The 27726-nt window shown below is 39.8% G+C and overlaps 2 protein-coding genes across 2 annotated transcripts in view; one reads left to right on the forward strand and one right to left on the reverse strand.

Moving 5' to 3' along the window:
* Positions 1 to 25307, forward strand: part of CCDC168 (coiled-coil domain containing 168) — a 34060-nt gene extending 8753 nt beyond the window's left edge. The window contains exon 4 of the mRNA XM_082434979.1: positions 613 to 25307. Coding sequence (XP_082291105.1) covers positions 613 to 22243 — 21631 coding nt within the window. The 3' untranslated portion in view covers positions 22244 to 25307. The remainder of the gene's footprint in view (positions 1 to 612) is intronic.
* Positions 1 to 27726, reverse strand: part of LOC309647386 (uncharacterized protein) — a 69182-nt gene that overhangs the window by 17054 nt on the left and 24402 nt on the right. The gene's annotated exons all lie outside the window — the stretch shown is intronic.

Consider the following 27726-nt stretch of genomic DNA (forward strand, 5'->3'; position numbering starts at 1 on the left):
GCATTGTTAGACCAAGCCTAATCATTTGAGGTAGAAAGGATATTGGAGACTCCACATCCATGATTGTTATTTCAGCCCAAAAGTATGTTGAGAAGCAGTACCCTAAAATGTAGGCTTTTCTCTTGATCAAAAACAAACAGCTGTTAAAATAATCTGGACTTATTTATAGAAAGCTATAGTTTATGGTATTGGACATTCTTCTGTGGTACCTCTTAAAGTTCCATAAGGATATTTTTACTCTTGTCAAAACTTTCCTACACAGAACAGAAACAAACTGATATTCCTTTTAAAAGGATATAATCTTAACCTGCAACTTTGACTGTCAAAATAGACAGTCAAAAGTAGACTTTTGGACAGGTTTTTGAGGAAGAATCCCTCATTCTCCTAGATATGAAAATAATTTACTTCACTTTGTCAGTGGATTGATTTATTAAATGAATGACACTAGGTAATGAATCAGTGTGTAATGTGGACAATGACTTTCCAATTTATCTCTATACTGAGCTATGTTTTTATAGACTCTATTGGGCTTCCTTAAATCTAGAAGAGAGTTCCTGTAGAAAATAGGTCCTCAGTGACAGTTGATTTACACACTGCTTTCTTATATTTCAGAGTTGATGACTTTTCAGAAAGAACAATTACTTCATCACTTACATCTGAAGGAAATGAAGTTAACTTTGGAGACAGAGTTTCACTGCCAGATGAACCAACACGGGCAAGTACCAGTGAAAGTAAATATCGCCTAAGTCACTTTAGTGAAAGTCATGAGCCATCTTCAGATGGTACTAGCTCGTCTTTGTCACTGTTTCATTCAGAAGTACAGGGAAATTTTCCAAGGTGCAGAGGGTGTCCTGAAAACGAACATGAAACAATACAGTTTTCATCTAAGAAATTATTTTCCACAATGAAAGACAACGAAAATAAAAATTTGATGTTTTCTTCTGACTTTAACTTTTCAAGAATTTCTAGAATCATTATAGAAAGTGAAGATATAGATGTGGCACCATGCCCTCCTGCCCATTTATTACTTTCTAGAAACCAAGTCAGACTTCTGGAAGAAAATGTGAGAAATCAAATTCCTTTAAAATCCAAAGCTACTTTAGAGAGTAAAACTACCTATCTGTACTCAAGGTCTCAAGAGCCCTTGATTCAGAATCAACATTCTGTTAGAAGGGACATTTCTGCCGAAGCACAAGATTCTTTTCCGGGACAAAGTGCTCTTCCGAATCAAGATTTTTCTGAAGCCCAATTTACTAGTCAAGCCCAACAACTTGTTAACAACCAGGTATCAATCAATAGCCAGCCTGATATCAAGGCCAGATACGTTGCTCTGCCTCAAGATTTGATGAGGACACCACTTTCCAGCAGCACACAAGACTCCTTCCAGACCCAAGATAGGGACAGGAGCCAACATTTGGTCCAAGTCCCACATTCTGTTGAGACTCAAGATTCAGTCAAGGACCTAGAGTCTGATACAAAACACTCAGAAGAGGCCCAATATTCTGTTTGGTTTGAAGATTCAAACAAGATTCAATATTCAATCCCAGGGCAAAATAATATTTTTAATAATGCCAGACATCTAGTTTTAACTGCAAGCCCAAATTCAGTTGCTAAAGTGATGCCACAACTAAAGAGTGTAAAGACAAAGGGCCAGAAACAAATTGCTAGCTCAGAATTAAACCAGTATCCTGCATATGGCTCAGTGCCTCTTTCACCTACCATGACCAGGCAGAAAAACAGAAGAAAAACACTACACAGTAAAAGTAAATTTAGTCTCAAAGTTCTACCTCAAAAGTCAAAGAAAACACCAACTTCATGGGTATTTCAAATCACAGTATGTCACACTTCAGAATATAGCAAGTTAAGACACAGTTATAAAACTAAGAAGAAAGAGTTACATCAAAGAAAAGGTATATCAGGTTTAGCATTGCGTCTTATTTATGCTTTCAAGCTTGTTCCTCCTTATATTAGGAAGTATTCCAGGAAAAGACTAGCGAAATTTATGCCAGGTTTAACAGGATGTAGGCATTTTCTGCTGAAGCAAAATAAGTCACTGTATGCAGAGAAAGTCAACTATGCAGGGCCTGTTGAGAAAAGAGGAACCTCAGGGAGTACTAAAAACGAAAAGCATCACGGCAGAGACAATAAAGAACTAAAAAACATTTCACCAAAAATTCCACCTCAGCTAGAAGAGTCTTTCATGGTCAATATTTATCAACAAAAAGCACCTTGTTCTTCATTAATAGAAACAAACTGGAAGAATAAAGAGTCTCTTAAAGACCCAATTTTACAAGCAAAGGAAATGGACATTACAGAGTTTCGTGCCCCAAATAGTGAAAAAACATCTGACCTGCATATTGCAAAGCATGAGGCACCTTTAGAAGAAGCTATATCAGCACCTTTGCAGAAATTTGATTCCTCTCCCAAAATGGAGTCAGACAGAAGAATGAAAACATGCGAGGACCTAAAAAGTACAGAGAATTCACATCTTCTACTTACAAGTGGAGAGAAGTTACCAACTAGTACGTCAGAAATGCAAAGGTGCTTTCCAAAGGGAAATACCCATGAAAAAGAAGATTTTCTTGAAATTGTTCTGGAGTCTTCAGATGTCAATTTGCTCATTTCACTAGGAACCAAAAAGCATAAAAGCAGTGAACAGTCAGCAGGTGTAGAAATTCAAGAGAGTCCAGAAGGTGTAATTGAGAAGGAAAAGAAACCATTAATAGTTAATGTTACAGAAGATGGTGACCTAAGTGAAAGTGAGGAACTCGAATGCAACACTAGAAGCAGCATAAAAAATAGGCAAGATGAAAGAATATCTGATGCATTTCACGATGCCACTCACACTGCCCTTTCTGAACCACCTCATATGGAAATGCAGAGTGGATTAAAAACCGAGACAGATACATCAAGGATAGGGCTTAGTCATTCAGCGGTAAAGCAAGATGAATTACCAGATGACAAAAAAACATGGAGTGCAGAATACATTGAGAAGAGATGTATATTTAAAAAACCACAAGAACATGACAGAGAGGAAGAACAACAGGCTCTGCAAGAAGCAGATCCACAGCTAACACCAGGTTTCAGGTTCAGTCTACAACTAAAGCAGAAGCCCAAGTGCGTCAAATTTGAAATAGGACAGAGCTGTTCAGAAAGTAGAACAACTCAAAATGAAGAGCTAGAGGTACAACCACACACTCTTTCTACAGAAACGATTGTGGGCACTGGTCCATGCCCCACAATGGATCCATTTCAAGTTGAGAAGGTGAAGCAAAGCACAGACAGATCTACAGGCAGGGAAACTGCAGATCCAGTGCATCCTCTTACAGTGTCACAGAGCTTGCCAGTTTTAACTGAAACAACAGAACATGGTGTCCCATTGTGTGGAAGCCCCAGAAAGCCCCTGGATGATCAAATTACAGAAGAAAAGGAAGACTTAAAAAGAGTTTTACCTGAAGTTGCCCTGGGGTCTCTCCATAGGCGTATGCTTCCTTTATCAAGTGAGAAAAGGCAGAGAATCAGAAAAAAATTACCAGAAACCAAAAATGTACGCTGTCTCAACCGTGTAATTACGAAAGTAAAGACGCCACCAATACATCGTAGAAGAAGATTGAGAGATGATTTCAAAATCATGATTAAACAAATACTGCAAGATGAAACTGTGGCAGATATGCTTCTGAATGTTATTGACCCTCACGTGTCTATTTTGCCTTATATTATAACAAACAGCAGATTAAATGCAGAGAATCACAGTCATACCAAGCTAAAACAAGAGATATCAGAAGTTGAAAGAGAAGAAAAGTGTTCAGATACCATTACTAAAGGAAGTGACTCTGGAGACACACCAGAAGCAGCTAAATTGCAAGATGAAGTGAGTGGGGAAAAAGAAGCTTCACCAGAAGCAGTCCTTGAGGATCGCTGGAACCTCAGATTGGATGCATATCCAGAGAAAGAGCTTAAAACAAAGAAAGAAATGCAACAACCAATCACATTGGCAGAAATCATGATGGAGTCTGTTTACTCGGCCATAACAGATCCATTTCATGCTGAGAATATGAAGAAAAGCCTGACCACACAAACAGATTTAAGATGCACTGCACATTCTGAGATGCCTCCTCCAGCATCAGAAAAATCACTGATTGGAGACCCTTTAACAACAAGAGAAAGTGATGTTCCAGATTATGGAAGTGATACAAGGGAAATGGTTTATTCTTTTGCAGAAACAAAGGCAGAATTACCCAAAGATTTACCAGCAATTTTCCCAGAGACTTTTAATTGCCACATGCCTGTTTTATCTCATTCTAAAGTGAAGAAAAATAGAGTAAGATTCTCACACCTAGAAAGCAGAGTGAAGTCCAAGTCTGTACACATGAAAGCATTGAAGCCGTCAATTTCACAAATATGTAATATCACAGGTCATAGAAAGAAACTGGAATCTGACTTTAAGGCCAAGTTTGAAAAGATCAACCAAGCTAATGGGCTGGCTTATGAATTTCTAAACACCCTTTACTCTCCTGTGTACAGCAGGTTACAAGGAGAGACAAACAGCTTCTGCCATGCTCAGGTAAAGCTCCAGGGACTAGCACATGAGGGGAGACCACAGTATGTTGATTTCTTTGATAAGAGTAGTGCATTCTATGACAGAGAAGGAAAAGTACAAGATGGAGAGGAAGAGGAGCAAAAAACGTCGCTGGTAACTGCTCCGCAGCATACCCAGTGCCTCTGGATCAATGGGTATCAAGGGAAAGAGACCCACCTTGCCGAACCAGACCCAGCACTGGACCGTTTAACACAGGAACAAGATATACAGCACCGAACATGCTTTACACAAATTGCTTTGCAGACTGGCCTCCAGATGGGTCCTCGAGAAGCTAAGGAACTCCAGAAGATCAACAAACCAGAAGATGACATAACAGCCCCTACGGGTCTGGAGATCCCAGCTCCCGAGGCAGGGAACTCATCACTTGATAAACTTTTGAACACTACAACAGAGTGTGGCTTACCATCTGGTGGAAACCTTAAAAGGGAACTAGATTCTTATTTTGTGGGGAAAAATTCAGAGTTACCAGAAAATTTGCAAGTGACCTTCCCACGGTTTTCTGATTCTGTTGACCCCTTTGTTTCTAAATCTAAAAGAAAGAAAAACATATTAAAATTAGCAAGGAAGCAAAAAACAGTGAGTCGTAGGTATAGAACTATGAGAGAACAAAAGCCATCAATTTTGCATATGCTTAATGGCAGGCAGAGCAAGGCACTGCAATGCAACTTAAAAACAAAGATGAAGAATCCACAGCAAAATAAAAATATAGCAGATGCATTTTTGGATATCATTCACTTCAAGGTGCCTACTTTGCCCAACATCAAAATGAGTATTGGATTAAATGTGGAGACAGATATGCAAACGGTAACAAGACTTAGTCATATGCAGCTAGTGCAAGGGAAATCGCCAAATGGAAGAAAAATATGTTGCCCAGATTCTATCAATATGAGTAGTTTATCTAACAGTGTGAAAGATGGGGAGGAGAAGGCAGGGGAACAAGATTTACCAGCTCCAGAGACTAGCCAAGGCCTCATATTCAATATATATCAGAAGAAGAATCATGACCTTGTCAAATCACATGAGGAACTGAAACAACCAGGAAGTATAAATATTCAGGTACAACCACAAACACATTTTGCACAGATTATTTTAAGCTCTGCTTCATGCCCTACATTGGATCAGTTTCAACTTAGAAAGCTAGAGAGCTATGCTAGGTTTTCACCTCCAATGTCAGGAGAAGCAAAGATTGATGAACACATATTTTCTGCAAGAGAATGTGGTGTTCCATCTGATGCAAACCATCAAAAGGAACAAGCTGATGGTATTGAAAAGAAAGAGACAGTGACTTTAGATTTCTGCCTGGCTTCTTTATCTATATCCAAAAGCAAGAGAAACTTCAAACAGTATTCAGACTTGAAAACCTTAATGAAGCCCAAATGTGGAATTTTAAAAGCAAAGAAACCATCAATTTCAAACATGTTCAATATCAAGGGTGGTGCTAGCCCAAATCATAGAAAAGAATTGGGATATAACTTAACAACCAAAATTAAAGAGGTGGATGAAGGTGAAAAAATGGCAGACGACAGGTACTCCCTCACGTCTATTATACCTGCTGTTAATAGGTATAGCAAGAGAGAAAGGGAAAAAAACATGTTGTTAGGAGAAAAAAGACTCAGCTCTAAACAAGTAAAGCGAGAGATATCACCACATGAAGGTAATATTACTCCAGGTGACACCAAAGAAACCAATCTTCAAGATGAAGAGGAAGAAGAAGGTGAACAGGAGATGTTGTTAAAGATAATTCCACAGCACAGCCAGCATTTCGTCTTCTGTTCAGGCCAGAGGAAGGAGCTTGACCTTCACAAATGGGGAAACAAAGGACGTGGGAAAATTCTGTTTGTTACAGAACAAGACGTCCCACGACAAACGCAGCTTCCAGATCCAACCCAGGCAGAGGAGCCAAAGAGAAGCCAGCAGACACTAAATGGCACGGTGTGGTCAGCGAGTTCAACCCTTCCCTTTCTAAAGTCAAAGGAATCACTAATTCGTCGAGTTTTAATTGATACAATGAAATGCGATGTCCCAAGTAATGGGAGATGTACGGGGGACCTGTACGATCATGGTAAAGAGGAAAAGACAGAGTTTAAAGAAGATCTACAAGCAACTGTCCTGGGGTCTTTGGATGCCTCCACACCTGATCTATTTGAATCTAAGAGGCAGAGAAAGACACTTACATGTAGAGCCTTAAAAAGTAAAATGAGTCCCAGATGTGTTATTATGAAGACAAGGAAGTCACCAATTTCACAGATATTTAATATCCCTGGGAATGGTTGTCTAAAAGCCCTACCTCCAAAAACCCTGAAATCACAGATTGTTGACTTTTTAATTCAGATAAAATACTCTGGGGTACTGGAAGATCTTACTGCAGAGAGAAAGGAAGGAGTAGCCCAAGAATTACCAGCAGCAATTCCGGAGGTTTTGGATTTATCCACACTTGCTTTACCTGTGTCGAAAAGAAAGAGAAACAACTCAAAACTTACAGACAAGAGAAATAAAATGAGTCCCAAATGTGTAACTTTGAAGGCAAAGAAGACACCGATTTCAAAGACGTTTAGCGTCACAAAACGTGGTGCACCAAGCCGTGGTAGGCAATTGGAATGCAACTTCAAAACCATGAGGAAACAAGGTCAGTCTGTGGCAGCTGTCATCCTGAATGCCTTTTCCTCTCCCATGGCGGTTTCACTGGACATGAAAGTGCATAACAGAAGTAAAGTAGAGATGGACATGCCGTGGAAGATGAGGTTCAGTCATGAGCTGCAACACCAAGGGCAGTGGCCAGATGGAGAAAGAGCCTCGTGTCCCTATTCCAGGGGCGAGAAGGGCAGGGCCTCAAATGTCAGGAAGGAAGTCAAAGACCTCGGTGGAGAAGCAGCGCCATGGAATTCCCAACACCTCACTATCCATGCTCCTAACATGAAGGAACCTCGCTTTGTGAAATCAGATCTAAAATGGAAGTATTCAGCAAGGAAAAAAATCCCAGAATCGCTTACCATAGCTCAGGAGCTTCAGCAACACACACTTTTCACACAAAGTGTATTGCATTCTGTGTCTTGCTCTATTTTGAATTCACTTCCATTTGAGAAGCTACCAAAAAGAACAAAACCACAGAGTCCAAAGATTTTATCTCCAATGACAGGGAAATCACTTAGTGAACCTTTAATTGTCAAAGCACCGACTGATACCCTATCTGAAAGAGGCCCTGCAAAGGAACTTGCTAGTTCTATTCCAGAGGAAAAAATAGGGTTACCAAAGGATTTACGAGTGAGAACCCTGAAGTCTTTTGGTATCTACATGCCAGCGTCACCTAAAATTAAAAGGTTGAGAAATGCAGCACTAACCCCTAAGTCTAGAACTGGGAAAGCCCAGATGGCATCGATTTTAAAGACAACTAATATCACTAGGTCTGGTGCCCCCAGCCATGGAAAGGAACAGGTCTACACCTTGGATGACATGGCCAAAGAAATATCTCAAAGTATGTCAAATATATTTATGAATACCTTTTTTTCACCTACACCTGTTTTACCTGCCATCAAAACACACAAAAAACTGAAAGCAAAGAAAGACCCATTAAGCAAAAAAGTCAATATTATACAGTTAAAACAAGAGGAAGGGAAAAGAGTGTGTAAATATACCTCTAATAAATGGAGCATCTCAAGCAGCACATCAGAATCAAGATCGCAAAATGAGAAAGAAAAAAAGGGCAAGGAAGTTTTATTCGAAGCAGGTCTACAATTCCTGAATAGGACCGGAAGTAGAAAAGATCAAAATATGCTTATTACAGAGCGAGAAGCGTGGCAACAAGCACTAGCTTTGGAAAATATGTTGGAGTTTATTTGTTCTCCTCTGATAATTCCATTTCAAACTGAAGAGCTGAAAAAGAATATCCTACCACAAACAGACATACTGCATAGAATAAGTGAAAAGAGTTCACGTCTAAAAAGAGGGAAAGCAATGTTTGATGGTCTTTTAATTGATGAGACAGTGTATAGGACTACGTCTGATCAGAGCCCCACAAGGAAGCTGGATGTTCCCAGTGCAGCTTCCCTACAACTTGAAGGAGAAGAGGAAGACATAAAAACTCAAAAAATAACAAAATACACAGTTGATCAAAATATCCCACCTCCCAAGTCAGGGGTCTCAGTGCTTGGAGATCCATATAATGAAAGCTCTAGAAGGAAAGTGGGTGGTCGTATTGCCAAGAAACATAAAGAGTTGCCAAGAGATTTACTAACAATATCCATGATGTCTGTTTTACCTGAATCTAAAAGGCAGAAAAAGGCATTAAAATTTCCAGGAAGGAAAGATCTTATGGGTCCCAAATGTATAACAGCGAAGGCAAAGAAGCCTCTTTTTTCACAGGTGCTTAATATCACTAAGGATGGTCATCTGTACTGTAGAAAGGAAGAGGAAGGCCATTTAAAGTCTATGATAAAGGACATGCAACAAAATAGAGGTATAGGTGATGCGTTTTTATCTCCCACACCTGTTTCAACTGATAACAAAATAGATATTGAAATTGATAGCACACCAAAAACAGGGACGGATCGACCAAGAGTGAAAATATACAACCATACCTATCCAGAGCTAGAGAAATCACCAAGTGATGGGGAAGCATGGGAGGCCAATTTGGCTGATACACAAAGCAGATCCAGCAACACAGGTAAAATGAATGTGCCACGTAAAAAGGAAGAGGAAAACATCCCAGAAATGTTAGCAGAATCAATTCTGCACTATAGTCAACACTTCCATTTCAGTTCCCATCATATGAAAAATCTTGGCCCTTGCAAACCAAAATCTAAACTGAATAGTTCAGAAGGCAGAAGGACTTGGAATTTGTCTTGTGCCATGCAAAATATGAGGCAAGAAGAACACATTAGAGAAACTATTTTAGAGCCTGTTTCTAGAAACGTGATGAATTTTATTCGAGTACAAACATTGAAGAAAAGTCTTCATACTCAAGAGGGAATACAATATATGGTAGGTCTAAAGACCCCATTTCCAAAAGCTAGAAAATCAGAGACTGGTTCCATACAATGTGATGGTCTCTGGGATGGAAATCCGAGGAGGAAATGGGATCATCCTATTTCTAAGAAAAAGACATGGAATCAAAGTGACTTAGTAAGAACTGTCTTAAAGCCTTTAGATTTCTCCAGCCTTGATTCGTCTGAACCCAAAAGCCAGAGTTACACATTAGAGGTTGCAGACAAGAAAAATACAACGAGTCCCAAGCAGGTAATTCTGGAGGCAGAGAAACCATCAATTTTACAGGTGCTTAATAGCACAAGGTGTCTTACAGGAAGCCATAGAAAAAAACCCCACAAAGTTAAGTACAAGATAAGAGAGAGGCAATGGAATGAAAGTGTGAGAGAGACATTACTCCTCACCACTGAGGGAACTAAGATTCCAACGCCCAAGTTAGTGATTGATCAACTCTCATTCGATACAGCAGCGAGGGACACTCTGTATAATGACAGAACACGTCACAAATATCTGGGTGGTCTTATTACAGAGAAAAAGGCAGAGTTGGAGGAAAACTTAGCCACAACTCTCTTGGGGCCTTTAGATTTATTCACTCCTGTTTTATCTGACTCTGAAAGCCAAATAAACACAGTACAAGAGAAAATCATACTGAATCCCAGATGTTTAGCTCTGAAGAAAAAGGAGCCACTCATTTCACAGATACTTAAAATCAATAGGCAGTTTGCCACAAAGCAGAGGACAAAACTTAGATCCAATTTAAAAACCAAAATGAAAGAGATTTGGCAAGGTAAAAATGTGGCTGTTATATTTACAAATGCCATTTACTTCGCATTGGATACCTCTGACGTTAAAAGGCAAAGCAGATTCAAAACAGAGATAGACAGAGTATCAAGGTTTAGTCCTGTACAACCAACACACATGGAGTCGCCAGTTGAAAGCCGAGTAATTTTACAATCAGTTAATGCCACAGGTCATGCTGCTTTAAGCATTAATAAGGAACAGGAACAGGAACAGCGGATGGACATAGAGAGAGAGAAAACTGTGTTAAGTGCAGACCTAAAATCTACAGATGCTTCTACGTCTATTCCACCGCACATAAAAATGGAGCAGTCACCTAGTACCTGGGGTAACTATGAAGAATCTTCTGAAAAGAGAAATGCCCTGAACAAAGCAAAAGTTACAGAGGAAGAAGAGTATGAACAACAGGTTTTGTTTGGAACACCTCCACAAAATACCCAGCCATCTGAGTTTCTACAAACGAGACAGCAAGAACCATGTGTCTCAGGAACCATCCAGAATTCTGCTTATGCTTACAATCCTAAATATCCTAAAATCATAAAACATAAAGCTAATGCAAAAGCAGCAGGTGTGAAAAACACTACGCACACTGAACAGGTAAAATTGAAGGCAAAGAAACCACTTGTTTCCCTGATGTGTAACACAACAGGTTATGGAACCCAAAGCAACGAAAAGGAAACGAGGTGTAACATCAAGAAACAGAAGCCGGGGTTCCAGCAAGGTAAAGCTGAGGTAGAGTTAGTCCTGAAAACTATTTGTGACTCTGGGTCTATTCCACCTCACATTCAAGCGTTGATGGAAGCAGAAAGGGAGAAAGGCAAGGCACAAAGGCTGACACACATTCCTCCAGAGCCAAAGCTGGAGAAAGCGCTAAACAGAAGACAAATAGCATTTTCACAGTCCATTGCTAAGAGTGCTAAATCAAGAAATATTAAAACACTGAAACACTATATTAGAGAGCAAGAAGAAAAGTACCAAATTGCTTCACCAGACGTTCTCCCACAATGTAAATACCGATTCGTGATGAGCCAGCCACTGAAGAAGGAGCCTGACGATGTCAAATTCACAGTAGATTTGAAAAGAGAAGTATATCCTGATCGACATTCACAAAAGAGGGAAACCAACTGCACTACGTTTGACATCTCAAGAATTAGATTACACACAAAACACAAATTCCTTATCACACCAGGAGTAAAGGAGGGAGGTGGAGACATGGCCCAACATCCATTTCCAACTCTACAGTGGAGAGAAGTATCCAAGAAAACGGACATTTCCTTAAGTTCAAAAGGACAGAATATGTTTCTTCCAGAGTTGGATGCTTCTCAACAGAAGACTTGCAAGGAGCAGAAACTGCTGAAACAAGGAAGTATTTCAAGGACACACCTGGAGCATACTTTGTATCCCATTATGGAAAGTCCTCATTTGGAAAATACAGGAAAGGTCTCTGAGGAAGGTACATACATTGACAGAAAAAATATTTCACATCTATTGGGAAGAGAAGGATTAAGAGAAACTGATATCTTACAAGGTTCAAAAGGACAGACATTTCTTTGTACAAATGTAGAGGCCCAGCAATATATGTCTGCAGTGCAGAAAGGAGAAGTGAAACCAGATCACGCTCCTGAACGGATTCTGGATTCGTTATCTTGCCCCAGTGAGGAGCCTCTTCATGTAAAAGGGGCAAGAAATACAACAGGGAAAGAAAATGTTAACATGCCTATCGTTTCAAATGTAAATCCATGGAGAAAAGAGAAACCAAAGTTAATGGATATTCTGTCAAAATCAAATGGACAGAAAATAAAGTTTTCTAAAAAACAGTGGGCAAAGCAACAAAATAGTTCTAACCAGAAGGAAGAAAATCTTCTGGAATCAGTTTCCTCTTGCATATTGCATCAACTCCATATTGGAAAGCGAAAGAAAGAAGTCTCAGCCAGAGGAATCAGTCCAACAGTTTTGAGCCCAGTGGTAGAGAAAGCATCAAACAAAGCAGATATTCCAGTGGATCAACCTCCATGCTCAGAAGGAATTAATTTGCATATTGGAGGAAGAAAAGAACATCAACAAGAAAATACATGCAAGGCTCTTCTAACATCTGTTTCTCATTCTTTGATGAATATACTTCAGCTTAAATTGCTAAGGGTAACGAAAGCATTAAAGGAAGTCGATAGTCCAGTGTACCACACTTCAAATACAGAAGGAATTGGCTTGCCTATTGCAGGACGAGAAGAGCAACCAGAATGTATACAACATATTTGTCCAAATCTTGCTTCTGACTCTTCGAGAGATATATTTCAAAGTAAGATGCTGTGTGAAAAGAAGGCATCGGAAGAAGTAGTTAGCACAGTGGATTACACTCCAAGTGCAGAAGGAATTGGTTCACTTATTACAGGAAAGGGAGACCAGCAAGAGAAATGTACTTATGAGGCTCTTCGCAAGTCTGCATCTCACTCCCAAGCAGGTCTATGTCAAACTGATACCCCAGTGCAAGAAGTAAAACTAGATGGCACAAATAGGATGAACTGTGAATATTCACCTCCACAGGCTAAGGAAGCATTCAAAGGAATGGGTGTTACTGTTGGATATATTCAAAAAAGTGAAGAAAGACAAAACTTACCCAGTATAGAACAAAGCCAGCAGCACTTGCTGACTCCCTCTGAGAATCTTCTGGAGCATACATCTTACCCTCAAAATGATCTCTGGCTGCTGCCACATTTAACACCTCTGGCAAAGGAAGCATTATCGGAAGTACGTAGTGTGTCAAGCAGGACAAAAGGATTAGACTTGATTTCTAAAGATCAACTAAATACCGGATGTGAGTATGGCCTGGAATGGACTGTACACTCGATTCCTCCAAGGCAAACAACAAAACAAAATACAAGGCCGCCTTTAGAATCATTCACTAAAACTGTAAAATATCAGAATGTCTCATTGCCGAAAGGAGAGAAATCACTGGATGGGGCGCAGGTAACTGATTCAATATCAGATGTTAGCTCCCCCAAGCTAAGAGTTAGAAAGAATGTGCAATTACGTAAAGCGTATCAAAAAAAGGTGCAAAAAGAGGTATGTCTACCTGGATTATTTTCACATTCTCTTTCTATCCATATGCCTCTTTTGCCTGAAAATAAAAGACAGAAGGATGACTTAAAGCAAGGAGTTAAGAAAGGCATAATACACCCCCAAAGAACTTTGGAGAAATTGGTATTTTCAAATATATTTAATACCAGTGACGGTGGTAGCCCAGGCAATAGACCAGAACTGCAGTGGAGCATAAAAGAGAAAATGGTAAATATAAAACATAGAAAGGTCAAACCTGATTTGGTTTTGACAAATATATATGAGTGCATCCCTTCTTTACCTTACCTCAAATTGAATAAAAAGACAATTGATGAGATTATCTCAAATAATGTAAAAAGAATAAAACAACCTATATCACAGAAAAAGGAGAAGGAAAGAAGAAAAGTCAATATGAAAGGAATAATGGATCCCAACGTTATCCTGAAAGCAAAGAAATCATCACTGTCACATATACTCAATGAAAAGGAATTGCCAGGGCTGTTGAACATTATAAAACAAGAGAGCAATGTGCAGATAGGTAAAGGTAAATCAGGTGTGAAACTGACAAACCTGTTTACTTCCTTACCATCTCTATCACATCCTAATTTGATTTCAAGAACAAAAGGAGGAAGAGATAAGTCAGGAATACCATGGAACTGCCTTCCACCACTAAACCTCCAGGCATCATCAAATATCAGGAAAACATCATTTGCAGAGTCAATTAATAGAGACAGTTTAAGCAACATAATAGAATCAAAACAACGTTTGCCCCAGAAAAAGAAGGAAGATGGAGACAATATAGTATATATGAAAGATATAAGGGGCTGCAAATGTGCCCCTTTTAAAAGAAAGAAGAAACTTTTTACACATACACTGCATGGAAACGAACCACAGTGGAACAATAAAGAACAAGAGAAAATGATGCAGGAAGATAAGAGTGATCTAGTTGTAGTTCAGAATAAGCCCTATGTTTCCATTCTGTCTTCACCTCACCTGGAATGGGGTCCTGCAGTGAAAGAAGAGGCATACATGCGAGGAGTATCAGGGTTCTGCCTTCCACCATTGACCCTCCAGGAATTGTCAGATGCAGTGATAATATGTGAGGAGCCAACTGATGATATTTTAAGCAGCATAGAAAGATCAAAATATATGTCACAGGAAAATGAAGATAAAGTGGAAATGGCTTTGGAAGAGAAAAGGAATCCCAAAAGAATAGCTTTGGAGGCGATCCAGTCTCCAATTGCACGGGAATTACAGTTGAACATCAAAAAAAAAGAGGAAAAGATGCAGGAAGATAAAGATGAACGAGTTGGGATTCAGAGAAAATCTTGTGTTTCCATCTCTTCTCCGCCTTACTGTGAAGTGGACACAAGAAGGAAAGGAGAAGCAATCATGCTAAGAAAAACAAGATCCTCTTTTCTACAACCAAAACTCCAGGGTTCATCAGATACAGGAAACATAGCACATAAAAAGTCTGTTTATGGTGATAACTCAAACAATGTAAAAAAAGCCAAAGAACATATAATGCAGGAAGAAGAGGGGAGAGTAAAAATGGCAAAAGTCCTACCTTTGGAGAAAAAGAAATCACCAAGTTCACAGGAAATCCAGTTGGACATCAAAGAACAAAAGAAAAAGATACAAAGAATTGAGGGTGAACCAAGTGTGATTTTGACACGTACTTCCATACCTGCTACTTCTTTTAAATTGGATACAAGAATAAAAGAGGCAGACTACAGAGCTGAAGTAAGAAGGTACTCTCTTCCAGAACCATCACACCAGAAATCATCAGATGTAGTGAAAAAAGAAAAGAAAGAGTTCATCAAGGGTGATAGCACAAGTGATGTACAAGCAGCAAACGTATATATGCCCCAGAAAGGAAAGGATAGAGGAAAAATAGTAAATATGAAATATATAATGTACTCCAAAGAGACAACTTCCAAGGCAAAGGTATTACCACTTCCACATGTACCCAATAGCCCTGGCAGGTGTAGCCCCCAAATTAGAGAAGTACAGACAAACAGAAGAAAAGACTTGGGACATGTACAGGAAAGAAGAAGTGAACTAGATGAGGTTCTGACAGGACCTTGTCTACCTCAGTTTACATTAAGCAAAGTTATAGAAGGCAAGAAAGAGAAGCAAGGAGTAATAAAACCCGGTATTCCATCCTCATGGCACAGGGAATCATCAAAGGCAGAGAAATTAAAATACACACTGTCACCTGTGAATGATATCTCAAGTGATTTGAAAAGAACAAAATACATGACACAGAAAGAAGAGGATAAAGCAAATATTTTTGTGAGAGACCTAATGCATCCCAAGTGCTTAGCTTTGAAGGCAAAGAAATCACCCCTTTTCCATATACTCAAAGCAAAGAAACTGCAAGTGAACATCAAAGAGCAAGTGAAAAGGGGGCAAGAAGGCAGAAGGGACACAGTCGTGCTTCTGAGCAAAATTTGTCCTTTTGTCACTTCTTCAGTTCATCTTAAATTTGACACAACAACAGAAGAAGAAGGTGGTCCAGGAATCATAAGGAATTATGTGCCACCCCCTGAGCTCCAAGATTCATTGCCTTCAGTGCAGATAGCACCTCCAAGGTCAACTGATAGCCACAGAAAGAAAGGAAAACAACATCCACCACCGAAAGAAAAGGACAGAGTACAAACAGCAGCCATGAGCGGCTCAGTGCGCGCCAGTGGCACAGATTTCAAGGCAAAGACATCGGCCCCTCCTCATGTGTTCAGTGTTGCTGAGCACGGTGCTCTAAGTAGGAGAAAGGAACCATGGCCGAGCATTGAGGAGAGAGTAGAACAGGGGCAGGGAAGAACAGAAGACCTTGATGTGGCTCCAACAAAAACTCCTCCTTCCTCGCCTTCTGTATCTCACCATAGATTGGATGCAGGAACCAAAGGAGACGAAGACTTGTCTGCAGTTGCAGGATTCTCTCCTTCACCATTTCAGCTCCCTGAGTCATCAGGTGCAGGGAAAATCAGATATGCAGAGTCCAGTCAAGGTATTAGCTCATGTAATGTAATAATAAAAACTAATGGACATATGCCATATAGAGAGACAAAGGTCAGAGTAAAAACAAAAGACAAGAAAGATAGAATATACCCCAAAATAATAACTTTGGAAGCCCATACATCCCCACTTACACATCTACTCAGTAGAAACAGACTACCTTTGAATGTCAAAGAGCAAGGGAAGGAAGTGCAGGACAGCGAAGGTGAGCCAGAAATTGTTCTGAGGGAAACTCGTGCCTCCTTACTTTCTCCATCTTACCTGAAATGGGACACAAGCAGGAATGAAAAGGAAGACACAGAAAGAATAGCACAATCCTGTTTTTCACCACTGAAGGTTTATGATCCATTCAATCCAAGCAAAAAAGCAGATGCTAAGTCATTTGATGGTTATTCATTAAAAGACAAAGATAGACTCAAAACAGGTATTGAAGACAAAGTGCTCCCAAGTGAAAAAGCAGATACTCGGTCATGTGATGGTTATATGTTAAAAGAGGAAGTTAGACTCAAAACAGATACTCAAGACAAAGTGCTCCTGATATCTATGCATCAGAACACAAAGGAATTACCACTTTCACATATACGTGATACCAAAGAATTGAAGTGGAAAATTAAAGAGCAAAAGAGAAGGGACAGGAAAAGTCAAGGTAAACCACCCAGTACGGTGGTAAGAAACATTTATGTTTCCAAACCTCCAACTAAGCTGAAATTGGATAAAGGTACACAAGTAGATGAAGGAAGGCTTGGAATTAAAAAACCCTCTCTACTTCCACGAATGCTTTCAGCATTATCAGATGCAAAGAAGAGACCAGATACGAAGGGAATTGGTAGTGATGTAATAAAAAGAAAACAACATATGTCAGAGAAAGAAAAAAAGTATGATGTGAAAAAAGTAGATATGAGGCTCAGGACACATCACAAAGAGGCAACGATTTCACCAATACCACATGTCCTTAGTACAAAGGAATTTGTGTTGAATGTTATTAAAGAGCCAGGGGGAAAAGTGCACAAAGGTAAAGATGAACCATGTATGGTTCTGACAAGAACTTTTCTTTCCATCCCATCAGCACCTCTTTATCTAGAGTCAGGGAGCAAAATAGACAAAGACACACCAGGAATCATGGGATCCTCTCGTCCACAGCAGAATCTCCAGGAATCATCAGATACCCAGAAAACAGCAATTAGAGAGTCAGCTGCTGGTGAGAGTGAAATTGTTAAAAATGCAGAACACTCGGTGCCAGAAGAGGCCGTGCAACAGTGGACCTCAAACTTCATGATCAGTGTACAGCGAAGGAAAGAACCTCCACAAGTCAAATCTGAAGGATATTTGAGTCGGTTACTTTTAAATTCACAGCATGAGGACTTTTATTTCACAGGATTTGGTACCATTACAAGTGGGAAAAGGCTGGAATGTTTCTTTTCAGGGCCAGAAGCTCAGCGAGAAAAATACAAACCAGAAACTTTTACTATGGTTCTTTCCTTCCCCATGATGGATCTAACTAAAATCGAAAATCTGAAGAAAGAAACGGAAACAATGAATAACTTAAACCATAAAATAAGTCCTCAGGTTTTAGTTTCACTTCCAAGGAAACTATCCAAGGACATATATGCCACACTTGGCTCCCCTGTCAGTTCAGAAGGATTTTCTGCTTCAGAGCAAGGTGCCTACCAACAAGAAACTTTATCAAAAGCATCTCCAGGATCTGCAGAGTCATGTAAATTTGATAGGCCAGAGGAAGACAGACGAAATAATGAAAAAATAAGTGAAATGTCCTCTCCCAAAGTGTTAGCACCACAGACAAAGGAATCACTTGAGAAAATGAATATCACAGAGTCAAATGACCCCCAAAATATAGAAAAAGAAGTTGTCATGAAGAAGCAAGTGTTGGTGCAGTCTGGGAGTGGACAGAAGACCAGGGTGGATTCTAGCCTTTCTCTGAAGATTCCACTTCAAAATGTAAAGCAGAAGACACCACTGGAAATAGATATGCACAAGCAAACTACAGTGTACCCCGGAATACAAATACTACCAGGAATACACAGGGATATTACAGAGTTTGATGCCCAAAGAGGGAACAGGGAGCAGACATTGCTTGTTCCAGAACAAGAGGAACACAGTCTAGAATCACCTCAGAAGTCTATTTCCTCCTGCTGGACTTTTGCAGTTCAATCTGGAGATCTGGAGGAAAAAAACAAAACTGACACAAGCTCTACTAGAAATCTGGTGCAAAAAAGGTTACAAATAAAAGAAGAGATATTACAAATAGACACAAATATAGCTGTCCATCTGGAAGAGGACAAAATAGAAATGCACAAACACACCGTTGTTAATCTGGAGAAGGAGACAATAAAAATGGACACAAGCAATACAGTAAACCTGAACACTGCATCTCTAAAGGCAGAGGAACCTCAAATTAAGAGTCAGGTAATCACTCATATGGCAAACAGCTGCCTAGTCAAGCAAAAACATAAAAAGGAACGAGAAGTGTCTGGTGCAAAACAAAACATTCAGCTACAAAAAATGTTTCAAAAACATGTTCTGGATTCATTTTACGCCTATATTCCTCTTTCTCCCAAATTTGGAGGCCAGAAAGGCAGATTAACAATAGCAGACTTGAAAAGAGAATTGAGCCCCAAATATTTAAATATGAAAACCCCAAAGCATCCAGTTCTACAGATTCTAGGCAATACAGGACATGGTACTCCAAGCAATCGAAAGAAATTAGAGTATAACTTTAACAAACCAAAGGAAATAGCTTTGTGGAGAGAAGATGCCTCAGGAATATTTGTCAGAAGTCTTTCTATTTCCATGATGAGTCCATCTCAGACTAAAGAAACAGTAAAATCTGAGATAAACCTAGAAAGAGCAAAGAGAACCTGTCTTTCAAAATTCCAGAAGAAATCACCAAACGCTAGTGAAACTATGAAGAGGGACAGCTCAAGCACTGTAAAAGAAGGGGACCAGAATTTTACAAAGACAGTTCCACAGGATTCCCGGCCCTTCATGGTGGATGAACGACAAATGCACAAGCTTCCTAGTGTCAAATCAGAAGCAAACCTTAGCAGTGAAATATATAAAAATTTAGCTCCACAAACAAAAGAAAGTGTTGTTCCACGCGATGATATCTCAAGGATCGTAAAAGAACCTGACTTGCTTATGATCAAGCAAGAGAAGGCACCAAAACCCATTCAGACACCTACAGAGTGTCCATTCATGTCTAAAGATCCAAAGGAAAATGTGGAAACTCACATGAGAAGTACCCTAAATATGAATAGTTTTCCTCCATGGGTAGAAGAACCACAAGATGAGACTCAACTATTTGATACCATGGAGTGTGCCTCGCCACCCAAGCATAGGGATCAGAGTGAACCTGTGCAGGACACAGCCATACAAAAGGTCCAGCAACAAAAAACTTCTCCAGGAACTGTGCCTGTACCACCCCAAGTTAAAAGTAATGAAATAAAAATAGTGGCAGATAGTCCAAGTGCTGAAAGTTTACTTCCTCTTTATGAAGCAATTAAAAATGTCATTGAATCCGAGGTAAAAAATATGATTCGAGACAAATTTTTTCCTAATATACGGGAAAAAGTAAAAGACAATAAGACTGATGATTGGAAGTCACCACCTTTGGCAGGGGGTCCAGATGCAACATCCATGACAATACATCACAAATTGCATCCAAAACCTATTTTAGAAAATTTTACTTGCAAAGAAAAAACCAAGCCCACTAATCATTTAGAGTCAAAAGCACCTGAAATAAAACTGAATTTGATACCAGAGGTGGTAAAACAATCCTTCCAAAAGTTCAACTTTTATCAAAAACTGGCTATTTCAAAACATAACAGTTGGAAGCTCTATCCAAGACATAAAAAAATGTTCTTTTTGTCTCTGGAAGGGATTGATACTATAGAATTTAACCTAAAGCACAAATACCAAAAAGACTCACCTCCTGTCAGCTGTACGAAGTCACTGATTGTTAATGTTTCAAGGGGCAGTGAAAAGATCATTACAAAGTTAAAGAGTATAAATGAGCTAGAAAGTGGAACATCTCCTTTGACTTCTGCTAGAGAGATGACATTGCCTCATATTCTCCAAAACTATTCAGTAGGAGAAAAAAACAAACTTCTTATACACTTTTCTATGAAAACACTGGAGATTCAAATGAAAGCCTTTCCCAGAATTGTAAGAGAATCTTACACGATGGCCAGGGCTCAGGATGGAAGGAAACCTTTATCTAAATGTATTCATTCTGGTGTCAAAGTACCAAAACGAAAAAACAGAGTTTTGTTACTTTTTGAGGAAAAATCTCTTCATCAAATAGATCTTGATTTACAATACAAATACCTTCATTTTCTCCTGGGCTCTCCAGTCAAAAGTATGTTCCCTAAGCCAAATGCACTTCCCAAACATATTCTTAAATTACAGACAGTTGCAAAACGTAAAAAAATAGACAATAGTGGAGAAAGTGGTGGTCTTTCCATTGATACAAGCCCGTTAGAAGAACATATCTCTTTCAAAAAGCAAAGTTTCCATGAAAACTCATCATTAGTCAGAAATTTCTTGGAGCCCACCCAGGTGTGTGCCTCTGACCCTGATCAACACAACACAGTGCAGAAAGATACCATGGCTCTTTCAAAGTTAAAATCTCATGTGACTCCAGAAAAAGATAAACGATGTCATGTATGGTTTCAAGAAACAAATACATGTGAATCTGTTGACTTAAAGACTCAGGAAAAGACTCAGGATTTAGTTGATTCCCATTCAATTCAGAATTTTGAAGATTTTACTGATAGTCAGACAAATATTGAGAGTTCAGATAACTTGGAGGAATGCTCAGCTCTTGATGTACACGAGAGTGAAGAATGTATGTTTTCAGATGCCAACCCTTATTTAAGTTGGAAATCACAGAATATTCTGTTTGAATTACAGAAAGGCATGCCTGTGGAAAATCTCTACAAGAAGAAAATAATCAAAACTGATTTGAAACCACTTTACAGTGAAGATTCAGGTTCCCATCATATTAGAGGCTATCAAAAACATTCCTCAATTGTGACACCACCTTCTTATGAATCCCACAAAAGCAGGAAACATAGGTCATCCTCCAAAATGACACCACCTTCTTATGAATCTCAAAAAAGCAGGACACATAGGTCATCTTCCAAAATGCGACCTCCTGACCCGTGGTGTCACAGTTCCTCAAATACTGTAGAGGTTTTGTCTGTATCATCTTCCGTTCCGTTCAGTGAAGAGAAGCTTTCGCAGACTACAAGGAGCGGAAAACGTTATTCTTTAGTCCCCTTAATGGAATCAGACATTAAATTACATCTTGCAAAAAGCCAAGGCAAACCTCACAGGCATTCAGAAAGCAAAGAATGGAAGAAGGCCAAATTGGATATATCTAGAAAGAACAACACTCCTTGGGAATGTGATGACAGTTATACACAGAGTAAAGAGAAACACACAAGAAAGGAGAAAGTACGGGATTATGAGTCAGAAAGATCAGATTATTTCCCAAGCAAACATAAGTCAGCATCAAAACCTCCTCAAGAGGATATCAGCTTCCATTCTGAAGGAAAACAAAACCAGCCATTTTTTTATGCCTGTATACCATCAGACTCGCTGGAGATTATACCCCAAACCGTTCGCTGGACTATTCCCCCCAACACTTTAAGGAAGAAGAACTTCAGAATTCCCCTGGTGGCCAAGATTTCAAGTTCTTGCAACATATGGAGTTCATCCAAAAAGCTGCTGGGGTCGCTGTTAGGGTCCTTCAGCCTCGCTCGTCAAAAATGATGTTACCATATCAAGATTCATCTCCAGGGGAAAGCTGGTCACTCTTGTGATATTCTTTGAAAAATACAATCATATAAAGTCACATGGTTTCCTCATGAAGTGTTTTCTAAACTGATACCTTTTATTTCTACAGTAGATTTGCACAGTTCTGGGAGGGATGGATGGGAAAGCAGATGATTTCCGGTTTGGTCCAGCCATGCGTGAAATCTCCCCTCAGTTTATGCTACCTCCTTGTAATCCCCAGAGGAGAAGCCCACAGATGCCCAAGCCCCCTTCCCACCCTTCCCACGCCCCCCCATGACTGAGGGGTGAGTCGGAGGAATTGTAGCCCATACATGAGATTGGGAGCACCCTGAAAGGTAGGAGGACATAGATACTGAAGGGAGACAGTTTCAAGTGGCAGCGAGGGTTCAGCAATGTCAGATGTCACAAGATACAGGGATAAGTACTGGTTTTGAGAACCCAGTTTCCTCTGACGGCTTTGTCCTTGTCCCCAACCACAAGTGGAACCCACAGCAGCTCTGTGACCCGTACCTGCTCACCACCTGCCATGGCTAGGGCATCAAGGCATTTGGGGACCTCGGCACAGAGCACCTGCCACTGCATCCTCTGGGAGGGGCAGGGAGCCGCCCCACAGCACTGCCAGGTGAAGGGAGACACCTCTCAGTGCACCTGAACTACCTGCCCTCCTCTTACCACCTGCCCTGGGCTGCCAGGGCCCTGGTGGGGGATGGAGCAGGTCCACCTGTAGACAGAGGTGATTGCGAGATGCAGTGTGATCTGGAGCACTACCAGCAGTGCACCCTCACCTTTGCCCTCAGGGCTGGTGACCCCGCCCCCTGCCCCCAGGCTCTTGCAGGAGGCCCAGGAAAGCTGAGTTGACCCAGGGGCTGCCAGGAGAAGAACCCAGATGTGTGAGATTGGGGGTGGGGTGGTGGTGGAATTTTTAGCGCCAAGTGAATTTTTTTGAATGTATTTTGTACTGGCTTACTTCTTGTATGTAAATAAAATATTGGTCTCATTTGGAAAACAAAAACATTTTTTTTGCCTCAAAAATTCCATAATGTTAATCATTTTATTATATTTTTCATATCACCATTATATTCATGCTAGGATGACAATGCTTCCTCTATTATAAATGCTACTTGATCTCTTTAAAACACATATTTCCTATGTGTGGAATATTTGGGCATGCTTAATAAAATACAAAACTATAAAAATTTCCAATTTGTTTTTTACCAAGGAAAGTATCTAATTGTATACAACTTACACACAACTTCTAATTTTAATAATAGAAACAATGAAATTGTTTCACTTCTTGACATTTATCAAGACTTTAACTCCCCAAGACATGCACTACAGCCACGCACTAGATTCTGTCATCCGTATGATGGTCTTGGCATCTGAGTCATGTCTGTTGGGTTTGACAATCAAATTGAGTATTTTACTACTTTTTATTATAGAGAATTTTGAGCATACACACACAAAAAAGACAATAGTATAATGTACCTCTATGTGCCCCTCACTCAGCCCTTAAACTTAACCTATAGTCATACCTGCCTCATCCACTTCTCCATTAGTATTTTGAAACAAATTACAGGTATATAGTTTTATCTAAAAATATTTTACATATCTCTACAAGATAACTATTTTTAACAACCATCTCATATCTAAGAAGTAACAATAATTACGTAATATCAAATATTCAGTCAGATGATTTCCAACTATCTCATGAATGTCATTTTCTAATAGTTCCCATTCCATTGCTTTTTTTTTTTTACAGTTTTTTCAAATTGAAGAAACCAGGTTGTTTGTTCTGTAGAGTTTCCCACAACCTGCAGTTTGCTGATAGTGTCCCCATTTCAGATTGAAATTATTTAACTTTGAATTCCTGCTTGTTCCTTAAAAGGCCTTTAAATAGATTACACAGTGTGCACCATTTAGAGTAAAATGCAGTGTTTCAGAAGACTGCCTGTCACTTCTGGCAATGCAAATTAGAGCTGTCACAGCTATAGGGCTATTATATATTTATCTGCTGTATAGAGCTGTCCTATAGTTACATGTTCTCTAGGGCTGTTATATAGTTATGTGTTATATAGAGCTGTTATATACTTAGAGCTGTTATAGCTGAAATAGCAAAATTTTTTACCATCAATGGTAGGGAGGGATTAAGTGACTAGTTCTCGTATTGTGAAGAACTTGCACTGAGACATCAAATGTCTATTTGTCATTCTATTTGAAAAATATTACAAAATTTTGAATACCAAATTAGATATGAAAGGGAATATTTATTTAGAGTGAGAAATCAATACACATTTCAAATTGTATAAAGCTGATCAAACTAAAACCATCATGAGTCCAAAAAAAAATAACTGCTTTTTATACTTGTTATTAACTGCTTAGTACACTTTTTTCCTACTTTTTTTTTTTTGGCTGCATGCTCTTTGATCACCCTTCATAAAACAACAATTTTGTAATACAATTTTTCCTATAGAGATCAAAAGTAAACCAGTCTTCTGGGGGTTGATCAACACTTGTTGTTTATTATTAACAATTTAGAAAGTTCAGGCACCTTTGCTGACTCAGTGACCATTTAGCACACCATTTCATCTGGAACCACCAGACTTCATCCGAACAGGATGCAGAAAGTACTGTAAGATGCAAGCTGACAAGCTGAGATGCATAAATGTGTTACTTTGCCCACAGATGCCCTTGCTGTTTGTGGTACTAGTATAGGTTTGTACTCCAGAAACAAATGTCATAAACTCTATGTCATGGAATCCTCATTAAAAAAGAAAGTATAGTGACTGCATCTGCTCTTTTGATTATCTTCCTTTTGGAAAAGAACGTCCTTTTTGACTAGGTGTTGTAGAGAATGATTTATAGCTTATAATTTTACACACCTGATGCATGGAAGACTTTTCCAGTTTGCTATCCAAATCTTCCAAGTCTTGTTTCTCCTCTGTTACACATATTCCTCCTGCTCTGGGCACTGTAGGAAGCTATATAGCCTTGCACCCTCAAGTCCCAACCTGGGATGTGTCCTTCCCAGTGGGCAGGATTCCTGGAAGCCCACTAAAACCAAACTAAATGCATCCTGACTCAACTTCCCCTGAGCCTAAACCCCCAAACACGAAGTCAGATGTGACAAAGTGTAAATCAAAGTGGAAAGCAAGAATACTTTTAACTAATTGGAGTTAAAATGTCTCACTCTCACAAATCTTTGAGGCCCTGAAGCTCAAGCTTCTTTAGCCTTTATGGTACATCTGCTTATGCAAGTCAGATTATATTAATTAATTAATTTCCATATTCTAGCAACAAACATTTATTCAGTGTCTGCCATGTGCCAGGCCTTGTCCTGGGTGCCGGACCTAACAAAGCACAATCTCAACTTGGGAAGCTCACAGTTAACAGGTCGAGAAGAGACAGTCTTGCATACGTACACAAAGCCTGGGGCATCTAATTTCCCCCACAAACACATATGCATATCTTCCTGGTATCTTTGCTGGAGAAAACAAAAGCAGTTCTGAGGCCAAAATTATTTGTCCTAAGCCATCTGTCAAGAATTACCCATTTGGAATGGGTATTGGCAAAATGATGAACACCCAAGCCAAATCTTCTGGTGACCCACATGGCCTGCCTTCTTTTAGACGCACAAGACTCTGGAGGAACCAAGGCATGTGTTTCCTCCTGGCTTTAAAGATCCAAGTTACAACAGATGGTGATGGTGTAGCCATGAGCTGTTAAAACTGGAGAGAGAGATTTAGGCTTGTGTTTTGAGGTAATGAGGGAACTTGGGAGGACAGAGACAGCGTTTGTCATAAGCAAGATGTACACTTAGGTCTGAGAATTTCCTAGTTCTACTGCGTACAACTGCACCCCTGCAAGGCCTGACGCATTACTTGGAAGAAATAGAGAAAGCAGCAGGAATTCATCCTTGAGTCAGAGGTTACCAAACTTTCTCAGGGCTTTCAGTGCCTCTGGTTTTTTTCATTACACTCCTAGGGCAAAATAAATAAGCCAACAATTCTGCATATTAAGTAGCATAGGTCCAAACAACTTAATTATGATTTATATCTTAACCACTTAGGAGTTGCTTGAAAAAAAAGCAATATAAGTCAAAAGAAAAAAATATTTTTATTTCATTCTTAAATAACCACACTTACTAGTTGGATGTGTATACCTCTTGGGCCCTGCACAACGTTTCAAACTTTGGGAATCAGATTGGACACTTCACGTTGATTTTTGTGCAGTACTTGCTTTTCTTTTCGCAACAGCTAAAAACCTCAGCTTCACAAAGAATTTACATAATGCAAAGGAACGTAGCACCATTGAATGATTGTGAAGTCCCTTGAGCTAGTAGTTCATGCTGTGTCCAACAGATGTCGCTGTGTTTCCCTCACAATTTAAACCAATTCCACGTGGCCACAGGGCATAGGTTTGGGACCGCCCAGAAACACTAACAAAGGGAGCAGGCGAAATAAAAGCCCCGAGAAAAGACTGATCTCTGTACCCAAAGAACCAGGGAATGGGAAGCTGAGCAGTACAGAACCCTTTTCACAATACCTGGTCTTTTCCAAATACCATGAATAAATCACACCCTTTCCTCTCTCCACTGGGAACAGTGCCGGTGTAGACTGTTCCCTGTCTATGAGCTGACACATGGCCCCCATCCTACCAGCCCAGAGGTAAAGTGTCCACAGAGCCTGAGGGTGGTGCCCAGACTTCCACCAAATAAGGTAACTAGCTGGCCAGTTAGAAGATTTATAGTGGAACTAGAAAAAAGTCCAGAATATCTTCAAATATTACTCATCACACCAAGAACCAGGAACATCTCATCTCACCTCAGTGAGAAAAGACAAGAATCTGTGTAAGATTTTAAATCAGTCATCATAAAAAATGCTCCAATGAGCAATTATGAACACTCGTGAAACAAATGAAAAAAAAATAATAAAGACACAGAAAAGAAATACAGGGTAAAAGGAAGAGTCAGTTGAAATTCTTCAAGCTGGAAAATGAAATAAAAGGCTCATTGAATGCGCTCAGTAGCAGAAAATGGAAATGACAAAAGAATCAGTGAGAAACTCCCAAACAGGATAAACCCAAAGAAATTCATGCCAAGATACATCACCATAAAATTTTTGAAAATAAAAACAAAGGGACTTCCCTGGTGGTCCAGTGGTTAAGAATCTGCCTTCCAATTACAGGGGATGTGGGTTTGATCCCTGGTTGGGGAATTAAGATCCCACACACCACAGTGCAACTAAGCCCGCACACTCTGGAGCTGCTGTGCCACAACTAGAGAGAAGCCCGCATACCCCAACGAAGAGCCCATGTGCCACAATGAAAGATCAACTACTGAGCCCATACGCCACAACTACAGAGCCCGCAAGCTGCAGCTACAGAGCCCACACGCCACAACTAGAGAGAAGCCCGCGCGCCACAATGAAAGATCCTGCGTGCCGCAGCTAAGACCTGACGCA

Source organism: Balaenoptera physalus, assembly GCF_965194825.1.
Source record: "Balaenoptera physalus genome assembly, chromosome: 18".
Classification (NCBI taxonomy): domain Eukaryota; kingdom Metazoa; phylum Chordata; class Mammalia; order Artiodactyla; family Balaenopteridae; genus Balaenoptera; species Balaenoptera physalus.